Genomic DNA, 15,950 nt, shown 5'->3' with positions numbered 1-15,950 from the left:
AATTGTCTTCTCTGACAGAAACTATGATGTTAGTCTGAAAAAACTGTCATCCCCTCACAACTTAAAATGCCAATGAAATCGTTCGCAAGTGTCATCCGCTCCCCCTTCCTGGCGAACATTCGCCAACTAAGGGGTCCAAAAAGTAAGGGCAACGCTGTGTTTCGATCCCAACTTGGATAGTGCTATCTTTTCCCATGGAATTTGTGCCAGCCCGGATTGACTTGACCATCATCTGTTGCACCTTTTCTCGTAACGGAGTCTGGTATCCATGCAGTGCCTCCAAGCAACACTCCACGGGGACGTAGCTCGTGTTAAATACTGCCATGGCATCGACTGCCTATAAATACCAAGCACGTCGAACACTTGTAACCATCAATCACCAGTGTAGCCATCATTCATCCATAGAAGAAGAGTGCAGTGAACAGTGTGAGATCGACACTAGCGCGCGCGATGGGGAAGAACGGCAACCTGTGCTGCTTCTCTCTGCTGCTGCTGCTTCTCGCCGGATTTGCGTCCGGCCACCAAGTCCTCTTTCAGGCACGCACGCTCATGGTTCCCTTTTGATTCATGTATTTAAGGAGCTTAAGTAACTGTGGGAGCATAATGGATGTTTGTTCATGCCTTAATGGTTGTTGCAGGGGTTCAACTGGGAGTCGTGGAAGCAGAGCGGCGGGTGGTACAACATGATGATGGGCAAGGTCGACGACATCGCCGCCGCCGGAGTCACCCACGTCTGGCTGCCGCCGCCCTCGCACTCCGTCTCCACCCAAGGTCCCTCTCTCTCCCGACCAAATTCATCCGTATCTCAGCATCTAGAAGCAATAGAAGCGTGGAGTGGAGAACATGCTAAGTTCGATTGAGATGTTTCGTTGAGCACGATGGGGTGGAGAACATTCTGGTAGTAATTAGTTATTTCGTCGAGCACGATGTTTCGACAGCTACCAAAAGCATTTATTTTCCTACTCTATTTTTCGATGAACAAAATGCGCAAATACGATCAAGAAGTATACAGTATGCGAACTAAAACGATCGACTCGGGTCGGGTGCAGGTTACATGCCAGGTCGGCTGTACGACATCGACGCGTCCAAGTACGGCAACGCGGCGGAGCTCAAGTCGTTGATCGGCGCGCTCCACGGCAAGGGCGTGCAGGCGATCGCCGACATCGTCATCAACCACCGCTGCGCCGACTACAAGGACAGCCGCGGCATCTACTGCATCTTCGAGGGCGGCACCTCCGACGGCCGCCTCAACTGGGGACCCCACATGATCTGCCGCGACGACACCACCTACTCCGACGGCACCGCCAACCTCGACACCGGCGCCGACTTCGCCGCCGCGCCCGACATCGACCACCTCAACGACCGCGTCCAGCGGGATCTCAAGGAGTGGCTCCTCTGGCTCAAGAGCGACCTGGGCTTCGACGCGTGGCGGCTCGACTTCGCCAGGGGCTACTCGCCGGAGATGGCCAAGGTGTACATCGACGGCACGTCCCCGAGCCTCGCCGTGGCCGAGGTGTGGGACAACATGGCCACCGGCGGCGACGGCAAGCCCAACTACGACCAGGACGCGCACCGGCAGAATCTGGTGAACTGGGTGGATAAGGTGGGCGGCGCGGCGTCGGCAGGCATGGTGTTCGACTTCACGACCAAGGGGATATTGAACGCGGCCGTGGAGGGCGAGCTGTGGCGGCTGATCGACCCGCGGGGGAAGGCCCCCGGCGTGATGGGGTGGTGGCCGGCCAAGGCCGTCACCTTCGTCGACAACCACGACACAGGCTCCACGCAGGCCCTGTGGCCATTCCCCTCCGACAAGGTCATGCAGGGCTACGCATACATCCTCACCCACCCCGGCACCCCATGCATCGTAAGCAAACCAACTTTGGAACCCACCCCACCCCATGATTCATGACCACTCATTCATTCAGGAAACTAAAATCTGTTGTCTCGATGATTCGCAGTTCTACGACCATTTCTTCACCTGGGGTTTCAAGGATGAGATCGCGGCGCTGGTGGCGATCAGGAAGCGCAACGGCATCACGGCGACGAGCGCACTCAAGATCCTCATGCACGAAGGAGATGCCTACGTTGCCGAGATCGACGGCAAGGTGGTGGTGAAAATCGGGTCCAGATACGACGTCGGGGCGGTGATCCCGGCTGGGTTCGCAACGTCGGCGCACGGCAACGGCTACGCCGTCTGGGAAAAGATCGGTGCCGCGGCGACACCACGACGGAGCTGAAGCCTCCACCGATCCACCATTCAATCGAGCATGAATTTTCTGAAGCAAATGATTCACTTCTGCAGTTCTGCTATAGACACGCAGATATTTTATTAACTATGTATACGTCTACCCAAAATTGATGAGCTCTACGAACCGCTCACACGGCTGTGGTAAATAAAGCATTGAGGATATGAAGAGGTATAAGAGGTAATTACGCCATTTGCCATGTGCATGATAAGACGCTGAGTTGGGTGTTGCTAGGTCTCAATCGACTGAGATTTAACCAAGTCTCAGTCAAGTGACGTAACAGTTAAGAGAGAGAAAAAATTGATTTTGGCGAATTGATGAGCTCTGTGGTTGAGTTGGTTAGGTGGACAGTGGTATCCCCAACCCACCAGGGTTCAAATCCTGGTGCTCGCATTATTCCTGGATTTATTTCAGGATTTCCAGCGATGCGCTTTGGATCTAAATGTAAGATCTCATAAATATAACATCGATTGAGACTTCGTTAAGTCCCAGTTGAGTGAGATGCCCATGATGGTGGCGGCTAGGATGGGCACGACCCGGATCTGGCGTCTAGCTTGCTGCGGGTGCCGTGAGTGGGCTAGTCTTGGTTGATGTGCTACTCGGGCTGAACGATACTAGCAGCCGGTAGTCTGTTGTAGTGATGGCGGCGTGAACCTGGGAAGAGTGCTCCGGTAGGCGGCGATCTTCCTTCTCCTATGTCCAAGCCGCCGACTGCAGTTGACCTAGGGCTCACGCGGACCAGAAATCGGCTCAAGGTGGGTCGGAGTGATCACTCCGGGTGGGTAAGGTTGGGCTCGGTCTGAGTGGTGGTTGCGGGCGGTGAGGTTCCCCTCCTCACGGGCAGCGGCGGTGGTCGTGGAATCAGTGCAACGATGGACAGATCGACGCCGAAGGCCACAAACATGGCGTCATGCGAGCTTACCTGGTACAAGGCCAGAGGGCTATGGTCGAGGCTTGTTTGGCGGCGGCCGTCAGCATTCACTGGTTCGTGTCCCCCCAGGTCCATCGGGACTAGCCGGGGATGCACGTGTGGGCGCTTCTTACAGTGGAGGCGTTGACCCAAACTTGGTGGTTACCGGGCTAGGAATGGATGGAAGTGCATCTGCTCCTCCTACCGTGATTGGTGCGCTGTGATGTGGCCAGTTTCTAGTGTCTCTGTACATGGATACTGGGGAAGCGGTTCTCGGGAGGTGGTCTGCATGGTTGGCTCCAGTGGCGGAGCCAGCCAACTCAGGGAGCCGGGGCAAAGCCTATATACAGTGACACCACCATTTGCCCCTGTAATTAGTGATGCTAATCATGGTTTATGTGTACTACTTAGTGGAGAATGGTCAGAGCAGCCCGGGCAGCTACCCGGGGTCGTCGGGAGGTAGCTCCGCCCCTGGTTGGCTCTCCGACGAGCACTATGACAGAAGTGGCGGCTATATCTTTTTGTAGGATCGAAGGTATGTCTAAAGAGAGGATTGAAAGTATGTTTTTGAGGTTTTGAACAGTTGGGGCGCAACAGAGTGGACGCCTATGGCCTCGGAAACGCTCCTTGCTTGGAGCACCTCCCACATGCCTCAAGCAATAGCCCGGAAAGATTTCAGTTCGATGATGTTGTTGGTGTTCTGGACTATGTGGAAACATCGCAATGACCTGGTGTTCAACAAAGTAACACCTTCTACGACTTTAGTGCTCCGGACTTCGGAGGATCTTGGAGGAGAGCAAGTCTTGGGTTGTGGCCGGCTTGTTTAGAGGTGATTTGTCATCACATTTTGCGGAACTAGCTAGGCGAGTGAGTAGCGAGTAATTGTTATATTGTACATGTGTGGTGGAGGCCGTGGGGCTTTGTAAAACTCCGGACGTGTGTCTCCTATGAATATAGGATACACATGATTGTGCGTATTATAAAAAAAAAGACTAATTGTCAAAACAAAAGGACTATTTTTCCAATTTTAATTCTTGGCTGATTTAGCTTTACCTAGAAAGGCAAATAACACCCTACACATACAAGTCTAGAGTACAAGCAATGGAAAGTAAAGACATTGCAAGTGACAGTAATGTAGAGAGATGGGTTTAGAGATACGCAAACACAATGGTGATATGGAAAGACTTTTGACCTGTGGTTTAGATAGGTGGATCTCCGTGGATCCAATTTTTATTCATGTCTCTATGGATTGGATCCTTCTGATCTACGCTTCTTTTTATCGGCAACAGTTGTTGTTCTGGTATGCTGGTTCTGTGGGTCTTAGCACGATGACTTCCTTACTGTCTACTATAACAAATTTTGTCCTGCTCTGGCGAGGAAGGGACGATGACGGCCACACCTTCGGCTCACTCTTGTGCATGTAGTCGTCGCTAGACGGTCTACGGATCCGGATGTACTTATTTTTTTTTTGTCTAATGTTTCTTGTGCAACCATGAGATGATGAATAGATAGATTCTTTTTCTACTAAAAAATTCAGTTATTTTGGTACCTTGTAAACACACAAGGAACCCATTTGAAACCACAACTGTATCCATGAGAGAGTCTCAACGGGTACCGGCGTTGAGACCTCACACCTTCCGACACAGTATATTAAAATTGTACTAGTATCCATTGATCTTTTTTTTTGCGGAAGGTAGTATTCATTGATCAATCATGGAGGAACATCGACCAGGCGACCAACCTCCTTCGAGTTTGGCCATAGCCTCCTGTCAAAGCGGCATGTCCTTGGTAGATAGCCAACGCACTTGGCGAGGACCATTTGTGCTCTTTGTTCACCTGGCAGACCCGCCTTTTTTTAGGAACACCCGCCGTTTGTTGATCAGCGACGCGGCACTCTTTCTAGACAGCGTGGCGACAGCCTGGGAGGCTTTGGGCCGGGCTTCCTCTTTGAGCATCTCGAGCTGGCAAAGTGACAAGATACTCACTCCGTTCACGAATAAGTCATCTAACTTTTGTCTCAAATTAAAGTTTCAAATTTTTGACCAACTAGTATATAGAAAAGAGTAGTAACGTATATGACATCAAATTGGTATATTATGAAAATACATTTCAAGATGTAACTACTGGTACTAATTTAGTGTCATAAATGCTGCTATTTATTTCTATAAAGTTGATCAGAGTTTTAAAATTTTGACTTGGGAGTTAGGACAAAAGCTAGAACATCAATGATGAAGAGAGCGTGTTACTATCTAGCTGCAGGCCAGGCTAATGTGGGCCTCTCATGGTCTTCTTGGGTCCTTATTTTCACTACTTCTAGCGGGCAAATTCGGTTGCTTGTAGTAAGCACGTGTGTAGCTGGCTAATCAGGCATCTCCTATTCCGCTTGTAGTTCGCTCGTGAGGGGCATGCCTATGTCTCGCGTTCAGCGAGTCAAAGCTTCCAGGTCGCTGAAGCGATTCACAGTGAGCGCGAGCATATGGACCGGCTCAGTTCGTGGTAGTACATTGCCTCATTTTCTTTACTTTTTTTCATGTTTTTATTTCATTTTGCAATTCCATTTTCACTTTTTTACACTTTCAAATACTCTAAACATACATTACAAAAATGTACTCCCTCCGTTCCAAATTACTTGTCGTGGTTTTAGTTTAAATTTGAACTAAAACCACGACAACTAATTTGGAACGGAGGGAGTACTTTACATAATGTTTTGAAAAATATTAATCATGCATTTGAAAAAAGTTAAATGTGTAAACAAAAAATGCTGACCATGTATTAAAAAATGATGAAATATTTTGATCATGTATATAAAAATATTAATCAAGATTTTGAAAAAATGTTGCACAAGTATTTCAAAAATGTTAAACCAAGCATTAGGAAAATGTTAAATGTGTATAGAAACAATGTTGACCATGCATTAAAAAATAATGAATTCTTTTATCATTGTACATAAAAATGTTAATCCAACATATGAAAATATGTTAATCAAGCATTTGAAAAATGTTAAATGTCTATAGAAAAAATGTTGACCATCCATTAAAAAATATGTTAATCTTGCATTTGAAAAAATGTTGATAAAACATTTGAAAAATGTTAAATGTGCATAGAAAAAGTATTGACCAAGTATTAGGAAAATGATAATCATTTAATTGAAAAATGTTAATCAAGCACTTAATTTTTTTAAGTGTATAAGAAAAATGTTGACTATGCATTCAAAAAATGTTAATCTTCTATTTGAAAAATGTTAATCAAGCACTTGAAAATGTTTTTTAAAATGTATATAGAAACAATGTTGATATGTATTATAGAGATATTAAATTGGTATTGGCTTCTTCAACTGTCTGTGTTTGAATAGGATGGTTTGGCTTGCAGTTGTTGACCGAGGAAATAAACCTCCAAGGACGAAGCTTCATTGCAGGTCCTGAGATTGGCCAAGCCAGACCCACTACATGTTACAGTGCATCAAAGATGCTCTTGTATTGCGTGCTACAGCGCATGCACCCAGTACAAGTGGTCAAGTGGCCAGTGCTGTCAAGAATCAATCAGCATTCGGCAACAGCAACATGATAAGAATTTGAAACTGTGTTCATTGTTTCTGAAATAGCTCATCATTCAGACAGACCAATGGCTAACTGCATGAAATAATCTTGCTCTGCTCTGTCTACCTTGTTTTTCAAAAAGAAAAGGAAGTAGCTATGGACATAACAAATAAGGTCGTCGTCAGTACATGAATGAAATGGTATTATCTCCATAACTGAACTTCATGGAGAAACAAGACATTCCCCAAAGGTCAGCGGTTCGGAGTGGATGTAATGATGCCTTGAACAGTCAAATGTTTATAGTGCCATATAGTGTTTCTTCTTCACATGTTGCTACTTGCTAGTGTTGGTTCTTCAACTTGCTCCGGTGTCTACCACATGCGGTTATCTCTTTGAATCCGATGAGATGTGGTCCCTGCAAAGCTGTTCAACAAGTTGAATGAGGTAATGTGACAACACAACATGTATGCAACAAGCGGTTCAGGTTCCCCCCCCCCCCCCCCCCCCCCAATGGTAGCTACAGCCTACTTATAGTATTTCGGTTCCTTTGTTGGTATTTAAGAAACTACTTATTAAAATGCATACATGTATAGAATGCTGAAAAAAGTTTTGCACGATTTTTCTCGTGGCAACAGCTGGGTTAAGTTGACCCGTTTGCAGTGGCGTCGTCCCCTATTCGCCAGCCTTGTCTTCCCTCACGTTGCCTCTCCTATAGTCCTAGGCCTCCTGGGAAATACACTTGTGTTCTTGGTGGTATATGCACCCTATATGGGGATTTATTTTTAATTTTTTAATAAAAAGTCAAAATAGGTAAGAACTATTTTGACAAAATACTTGAATTACTTTTGCACTAGTATAAAAATCCCGACGAAAAAAAAACAAAAGTTGACCTCACAGCAAAAAAGACAAAATTTATTTGCTATTATAGGTCACTATTCACACTATTTTAGCCAAAAATTTGTCTTTTTTGAAAAGAAGTCAAAGGGATATTTTTTTCATGGATTTTTTTCTTACGAATACAATAGAAGGTCAAGTTTATTTCAAAAATATTTTCAGGAATTTTTGACTTTTTGTTGAATTACTAAAAAAATTTCCCATATAGGATGCATATGTCCCCATAGACCAAAAGTTCCCCTCCTAGGCCTCCTTCATTGAATAGCCGAGCCGAGGCCGAGCAAGCAGACATACGTGCAGAGCAGCCATGGCTACTCTCCACATGTTCCTCAGCATCCTCCTCCTCTTCCTCCTCATCTCCGTGCAGACTATTCCTCCTACCACAGCCACAAAAGATGATACTCTGGCGCCAGGCCACGCATTGGCCGTCGGCGACAAGCTCGTTTCCAGCAACGGCAAATTCGCGCTTGGCTTCTTCCAGCCCGGCGCCGGCAACATCAGTAGTAAGTCATCTACCTCTCCCGGTTGGTACCTTGCCATATGGTTCAATAAGATCAATGTCATCACCCCCGTCTGGGTCGCCAACCGGGAGAGGCCGATCGCCGGACCCGACCTCAGAGCGACACAGCTCCAAATCTCAAAAGAAGGCAACCTTGTCGTCTTAAACAACGCCACCCAATCCGTCGTCTGGTCCACCCACATCACCGGAAACAGAACCAACGCCACCTCCACCACCACCACCAGCAGCAGGGCCATCCTCTTGGGCAGTGGAAACCTCGTCATAGAAAGCCCGTCAAGTGAGGTGCTGTGGCAGAGCTTCGACGACCCAACCGACGTGGCGCTCCCCGGCGCCAAGATCGGCTGGAACAAGGTCACCGGCCTGAACCGCGTCGGCATCTCGTGGAAGAGCCGGATCGACCCGGGCCTCGGCTCCTTCAGTGTGGGGCTGGAAACCAATGGCACCAGGATGGTGATGGTGGGGCACCGAGGCTACCCTTCCCAAGTTTACTGGTCATGGTCGCCCGACGAGTCGCCGATGCAGATGCCAGCACTCCGAGCGCTGCTGAAGATGAACCCACAGACCAGAGGGTTGGTCGTCCCGGAATACGTCGACAATAGCGAGGAGGAGTACTACATGTACACCTCACCTGACGAGGCCTCCTCCACATTCCTCTCCCTCGACACGTCTGGTCAGACCAAGCTGAACGTATGGTCGCAGGCCAACCAGGCATGGCAGACCATCTACGTCCAGCCCATCGATCTCTGCCGCTCATACGCCACATGCGGACCGTTCACCGTCTGCACCGGCAGCTCGCAGCCGCCCTGCGAGTGCATGGAGAGCTTCTCCCGGACGTCGCCTCAGGATTGGGAGATGGGTGATCGGACAGGAGGGTGCTCCAGACGCACTCCGCTGGATTGCAATGGCAACAAGAGTTCGACAGACGTGTTCCACCCCGTAGCTCGTGTCACATTGCCCTACGGCCCCCGGAGCTTACAGGATATTCCTCCAACTGCAACTCGGGGCGAATGTGAATCGGCCTGTCTCAGCAACTGCTCCTGCACTGCTTACTCCTACCAAGACAGCAAATGCTCTGTTTGGCATGGGGATTTGTTCAGTGTAAACAAGGATGATGCCATCGAGATCCGCTCTGAATACACTCTGTACATTCGCCTTGCCGCCAGAGATTTCCCAAGTTCCACAGGAGATAAAAGAAAACCAGTACTAACCGGAGTTGTTATTGCTGCAAGCGTTATCGGTTTTGGGTTGCTAATGCTCATGCTGCTACTAGTGATCTCAAGGAACAGATTCAGCTGGTGTGGTGTGTCGTCAAATGCCACCAATGAAGATAGTGTAGGTGTTGTTGCCTTTAGATATGCCGACTTGGGCCGTGCTACAAAAAACTTCACAGAGAAGCTGGGGGCCGGAGGTTTTGGTACTGTATTCAAGGGAGCTTTAAGTGACCTGACTAGTGTAGCAGTGAAAAGGCTTGAGGGTGCACATCAGGGAGAGAAGCAATTCCGGGCAGAGGTAAGTGCACTTGGACTGATCCAACACATAAACCTGGTGAAATTGGTTGGTTTCTGCTGTCAGGGTGATAAGAGGCTACTTGTGTATGAACACATGTGCAATGGTTCTCTCGACTCCCATCTGTTCGAGAGCAATGGCACAGTCCTCGACTGGAGCACCAGATATCAGATAGCCATCGGAGTCGCTAGAGGATTGTCCTACTTGCATCAGAGTTGCCACGAATGCATCATACACTGTGATATCAAGCCAGAAAATGTACTCCTCAATGAAGCATTTGTCCCGAAAATTGCGGACTTTGGGTTAGCATCGGTCATAGGAAGGGATTTTAGCCGGGTTCTAACTACATTCAGGGGAACAATGGGGTATCTTGCCCCAGAATGGCTTAGCGGGGTTGCTATTACATCAAAAGTCGATGTTTACAGTTTTGGCATGGTACTGATGGAGATCATATCAGGAAGAAGGAATGCATCTGTGGTACACACTAGCGGCAGCGACCATGTTGCTTATTTCCCTGTGCAAGCCATCAACAAGCTTCACGAGGGACATGTGCAGAGCTTGGTGGATCCACAATTATATGGCGACTTCAGCTTGGATGAGGTTGAAAGAGTTTGCAATGTAGCATGTTGGTGTATCCAGGATAATGAGTTGGACCGGCCAACAATGGGTGAAGTGGTCCGAGTTCTTGAGGGTGTAAAGGAGCTCGATATGCCCCCAATGCCAAGGCTTCTTGCGGCTATGACAGCAGAATGCTCCGATGTCGCTTCCATGTAATAATTCTAGTTACTTCTAATGTCTATGATACTTTTATTTGCTTCAGCAAATTTTATGGTTCTGGTTTGGATCGTGTAACAGCACAAAGATCAAAAGATATAAAATAATATAACAAATAATTTCTTTCTTGCATCTTATAGTTCATTTGATCTCTTACTGGAATTCTAAGTTGCTTAATGAATAATTTCCTAAAAAATAAACAATAATTTAAAAAATACAACTATTGCTTAAAAAGACATAAGTATGCAAATTAAATGCTGGATGCTAAAGGCTATCTGAACTAAAAAATATCATTATTTATAAACTAGTCATCAACCCGTACACCTGCACACTGGGTAATTTAGTGAAAATTAAAATCATCTGTCGGAATATGTTCACATTTGAAATGCGACAAAAATCTATGCATACATATTTGAAAGATAAGAAACATGTAAGAGTTGGCACATCTATCGGTCTGAAATGCATGTAGTTTGTTCAGCTATTTCTTTTTACTAGAATGTTGCCTCTATTTATGGTGTTTAAAGGTTTCAACTATATTTATTACTTTTAGTTATCGTTCTATTGGGGAACTTCAGTTTATTTAGCATCATTTTGGTATGGATAATTTTTTTATTTGAGGTAAAGCTCCAATATTAACTAGAGGAACAGCAAATGAGGAAATAAATAGTCTTGAAAAAACAGTAGGACATAGTCTTAAATGTTAAGCACTCAAGTAGGGTGAACATGGCTATTCAATCTAAACTCAACAGCAAAGATGACACAACGAAGCATGAATATACCTTTTCCAAGAGAAGCTACCTGAACACATTTTGACCTTAGGGAATAGACCATGTGAAAAATTCATTAAGCATGAAAGAGCTATAAAAAAAATAAGCATGCCATTCACCTTTAGAAAGAGCAGCTACCTGAACAGATTATGGCCTTAGGAAAGAGCACATCACTCGGCTCGTTCAGCAAGAAGCACCTATAAAAACAGCAAGTAAGCCATTGAATGTATTATACTTTGACAGATAACATGATTTCTAAGATGAACTTCAAAGAAAAAGCACTTTGGTTCCCTTTCTTTCTGCATCCATCAGCATCTTTTGATAACAAAATACACAGAAAAAGGCTTTCGTCCGGCTTTATATATAAAGCAACAACCAACAACTGGTCAATACAACCCACAACACAACACACCAACACACACTCACCCTAGGCCGGATACATAGGTGCCAAAGGCCTACAACAACACCACCCCGAAGGACATGAAGTAGACGCTAAAGAGCCACCAGAGCTCTTCCTGGAGAACCGGCGAAGAGGTGAAGTTGAATGAGGATGAACTGAGAGCTCCAAGACAGTGCCTTCAAGAAGGACAGAACAAAACGCCGCCACCGGCCGATCCAAAGATCTAGATTTTCATCCGGAGCATGACGAAGGGAAATGAGTAACCACAACGGAGACTTCAGGAAGATGACGACGTCCATTGGCGCCGCCTCCATCGGCCTGGCCAAGCCAGACAGGGTTTTCATCCCGGCAGCAAAACTCCGTCTTCACCACAACAGATCGTCAAAACGCCAGCCACCACGCCGCCCACACGGCCATGGTCGCTAACCGCCCGCACCTGAGCCACAAGCTCAGCCCACGAGCACCGCAGCACCTACCACCCGGGCCGCCGCCCAGGTAACAAGACACACCATAGACCCTCCATGGCTGCAAGAGATGCACCGACCGGCAACAAGGCCGCAGCGACCAAAACGACCAGATCGATCAGGGAGCCAGCAGGTCGGAGAAGAGGTGAAGCAGGAGCGGACCAAGTCGATGTCTGCACCCCTGCCGGTAACAGGCAGCCCGACTGCATCGGCACCACCCATCACATCCGTCACCTCTCCAACGTCGCACCCTGCAACGCCCAACCTCGGCTCCCGGCCTGGATCTGCATCTGGTAGGAACCGGACACTCGCCCAACGACGCGAGGCGCCGGAAAGACCACATCATGTCGCCGCTAGAGGACCAAGGGGCATCCACACGAGCAGCTCGCCAACGGCCACACGCCGGAGCCTGTCCCGCCGCCGCAACGAACCGCCCCGCACCACCACCGTAGACCGCCACTACGCCGTCACGGCCCACACCGATGCAGCAACCCAGAAATATCAGTCTCTCAGAGGCATATCAGTTTCCAAACTTCATTAATGCAGAATCAAATTAAAGCAGATGCTCATTGCCGGTTAAATTGGACAAACTTTTGTGCCAAACTCTCACATCCTAAAGTAAATGTAAGCATAACATTGTCAGTTGGATGTCATTATATAAGAACACCAAATATGCAGCAACCGAATTTAGGAAATTTATATTCCGCGGTACATAATAAATGCTTAGCACTGGATCTGTGGTTTTGACCTATAGGCCACTTCCCCTTTTTCTCAAGTATAGAGATGACAATCTAAAGATTAAAAAGTACATTCATGGAGTAACTGCGTCAGTTGATGGCATATTTTATTGCTGAGCCTCAGTCCATTACAATATCTAATGGACTCCAAATGATAATGAATTTGTCAATCCTTATAAATTTGAACGAAATCACATTAAAAACGATGGGTAACAATAACAACTTGTAACTGCTAAAAAGAGCAGCTCTCACCTGCTCGCCTCTGCAGCCTCATGTGCTACCTTGATTTTAAGTATTATTAATTTGAACTCTGATGCCCAGGACTATGACGGACCAGAGGGCAAAGAGAAACAATCTTTCACACACACAGGCTGCGTGTGTGCGGTGGCGGTTCTTGCCTTCTTGGTGCCGTCTGCCGGAGAGACGGAGGGCCTGGCGGCCCACGAACCCTAGGTGGCATGCTGGCGATGGAGTCGATCGGACCGCCGGAAGCAACTCAAGCAGGACACGTTGATAGAGACTTAGAGAGGGTGAACGGCGGCCGCTGTACCGGAGGCGAGCAGATAGAGGGAATGCGGCGCGGTTGGAGAGGGGGACGGCGGTCGCTAGATTAAAGGAAGGGCTGAGTTTATTTTTCAGCTGGTACTGGTTCGTGGACACATGGACCTATATTACTGGACCGCACGTTAAGTTGAAAAAAAGCATTCGGCCCTGCACGACCCAGCCAGGCCCTACAGGAACCCTAGACACATTTCTTTTTCTTGATGATTTCCAACCCTAGGCACTCAACCCCGTAGTCGTTAGTCGCCGCGGCTAGGTGGACACTGGCACGCGGAGCCTGCAACGTCGCTGCATGGGATGGGAGCCGACGTCGCCGCCGGACGGGGATCTCGTGCTGCCGGAGCTTGGCGGGCACTGCAGCCACCTCTTGGTGCACACGGTCGCCAGTCGCCACTAGCTCGGGGAGGTAAGGGACTTCGCAAGTAATTAAGTTCGGTTGCCTGTATAAGCAGGCCTGTAGACGTAGCTATGCAATGTGGTGTTTTTGCTTGGTGACCATGGGATGGGTAGACTTGAATGGCTTGAGATGGGAGGTCCCTGAACAGGTGGTTCAGCTGTCTGTTTCGAAGAAGGGTGGTTTTTGCTCGGTTCAGTTGTATGGGTCACCAAGAACGACGCTTCATTGCAAGTCCTGGGACTGGTCAAGCTAGAGTGCAGACGTACGGGATTGTATCTAAGTAGATGCTCTTCTATTGCATGCTACAGCACTGAGTGCATGCACCCGTACAAACAATTGGTCAAGTGGCTTACGACCCAGCCACAGTTCAGTCTCGAATCAATCAGCATTCAGCAACATGGTAAGGAATTGGCCCGCATTCAATATAACCAAGGTACTGCTATCACAGAAAGAGACCCGTAGCCCCGTGTCGCCCCCCCACCCCCCGCGCGCGGGCGACCCGGGCGCCCAACCCTAGCCGCCGCCGAACCCAACCCCCACCTCCTTCCTCTCCTCCCGCCGTCGCTGGCAGGTGCCGTCGGGCAAAGCCCGTGCGGTGCCGGTGGCGGCGGGATCTCGTTTGACCTTGCCTGGAACAGGGGCCGCGGGGGGCTGCTTCTTCGGGCGCGGAGGTGGAGCTCGGCGGCCGGCGCGTCGGGTGGCGCGCGCTGGTGGTCGGTGCGGGGCGGCGCGGCCTGCTGTCCGGTGGCGGCACGTCACGGTGGAGCGCGCGGGTCGGTGACGGCGCAGTGTTCTTCGCGGCTGTGCTTGTTCTGGTCAGATCCGCGCCGGCTGATCTGAGGCGGCGGCCTCGTTGGGGCGGACGGCGCTCCTCCGACGGCGGGGAGTGCTCGTCGGTGAGGTAGACCGGATCTCCTCGGCTGCGCGGGCAGCGAGGTCCCGGTGGGGCGCTGGTCATGGCGCGGGGAGGCCCCGGGCTCCCCTCGTCAGATCGGAGGCGATCTGGTCCGCTCGTGTTGCATGACTTCCGGCCAGCCTGGATCTCCGGCGTGCACGCGCCTGCTGATGTTGTGTCTGGTTCGGAGGTGGCGGCAGGGTGCTTGGCCGGGGGAAACCCTTGGCCACCGATGGCGGTCACGGCGTCGATGGCGTCTCGGACGCCATTCCCTCCTTGGTGGCGGCGCCGAGGCTAAACCTCCCCTGCCTCCCCTTCCCCTGCGCCCGGGTGAAAACCCTAGCCCCGGTGGCTAAGCGGCGGCGGCGCCACAGCGTCGTCACCTTCTTGAAGGCGCCGACTTGGGCATGGGGATGCTGGATGTGCATGGCGAGCTTATCTGGTTCCTGGTGGCGGCCTGTCTGATCTACCGTGTTGCTGCTCCGGGCATGTCTCGTGACTGCGATGCTTATCTTCCAGCCGTGTTTCCGATGACGACCTCGCCCTTCCTCACCTTGTACTTGCCGTGGTGGAGCGGTTCTTCATCTCACTCATTGATGGCGGCGAAGATCGGCGGCATGGCGCTGTCGAGGCTCGGTGTCCGATGCGCGGAGATGGACTCGCGCAGGAGGAGGTAGCTGTCTGGCGTCATGGTGACGTCGATGGCAGAAGTGGCCTTCACAAAGTAGAAGACTCAATATAATCTGAAGACGGACTTGTGAAAGATGACGGCGACGACACAAGAGTGTGTCTGACCGGATTGTGCCCCAGACCCGGTATGTGGCTCGGCTGGGGCTTCCGGCTTTTGATGTTAGGTTTAGGTGAGTGGTTTGGGTAGTGGCTCAGCTAGCATCCCTTCATCATATGGATAAGAGTAGCGGCATATGTTGCCAAGATGGTGGATTCAGGTATATTGTTTGTAATACTTTGTAAGGTCCTCAAGAATAATTAATAAAGTGGCCGTATGCATCTCCCAGATGTAGAGGCCAGGGATTATTCTCCTTTTCTTAAAAAAACTGCTATCACAGTTTAAAGACACTGTTTCTAACAAACAGGACTGTTTCTCACAAACAGGCCTTAACACAACAGAAGAGATCTATGCGAGATCAAGTGTTACAATTACACTTATATATCTAGCTGCCTTAACCATCAAGATATATTCCCTCCGTTCCGAATTACTTGTCGCGGGTATGGATGTATCTAGATATATTTTAGTTCTAGATATATACATTCATTTCTGTGACGAGTAATTTGAAATGGAGGGAGTACTTAACAAGTAACAACCGTACCGGTCTCAAGCATGA

General features: G+C 49.0%; 2 protein-coding genes across 2 annotated transcripts; both read left to right on the top strand.

The window, feature by feature from the left end:
* The first annotated feature begins 342 nt into the window (after window positions 1-342).
* On the top strand, window positions 343-2,438 carry LOC125524493 (alpha-amylase type A isozyme-like). Its single transcript, XM_087537282.1, has 4 exons — window positions 343-537; window positions 639-771; window positions 1,050-1,864; window positions 1,959-2,438. Exons 1-4 carry the CDS (start codon window positions 451-453, stop codon window positions 2,235-2,237), a joined length of 1,314 nt encoding a protein of 437 aa, XP_087393408.1. The 5' UTR covers window positions 343-450; the 3' UTR covers window positions 2,238-2,438.
* A 5,318-nt stretch (window positions 2,439-7,756) lies between these two features.
* LOC125523160 (G-type lectin S-receptor-like serine/threonine-protein kinase At2g19130) lies at window positions 7,757-10,509 on the top strand. The gene has a single exon (XM_048688215.2). It carries the CDS (start codon window positions 7,894-7,896, stop codon window positions 10,384-10,386), a length of 2,493 nt encoding a protein of 830 aa, XP_048544172.1. The 5' UTR covers window positions 7,757-7,893; the 3' UTR covers window positions 10,387-10,509.
* The last annotated feature ends 5,441 nt before the right edge of the window (window positions 10,510-15,950 follow it).

Source organism: Triticum urartu, chromosome 7A, assembly GCF_056163025.1.
Source record: "Triticum urartu cultivar PI428250 chromosome 7A, HENAU_Tu73, whole genome shotgun sequence".
Taxonomy (NCBI): Eukaryota; Viridiplantae; Streptophyta; class Magnoliopsida; order Poales; family Poaceae; genus Triticum; species Triticum urartu.
The sequence above is the reverse complement of the archived record's forward strand: the minus strand, read 5'-3'. Positions and strand labels throughout refer to the sequence as shown.

Bases quoted from the DNA above. Each gene is read 5' to 3' on its own strand.
- LOC125523160 (XM_048688215.2), top strand. From the start codon at position 7,894: ATGGCTACTCTCCACATGTTCCTCAGCATCCTCCTCCTCTTCCTCCTC.
- LOC125524493 (XM_087537282.1), top strand. From the start codon at position 451: ATGGGGAAGAACGGCAACCTGTGCTGCTTCTCTCTGCTGCTGCTGCTT. The intron at 772-1,049 runs GTCCCTCTCTCT...GGTCGGGTGCAG, and splicing joins GCACTCCGTCTCCACCCAAG to GTTACATGCCAGGTCGGCTG. The intron at 1,865-1,958 runs GTAAGCAAACCA...GATGATTCGCAG, and splicing joins ACCCCGGCACCCCATGCATC to TTCTACGACCATTTCTTCAC.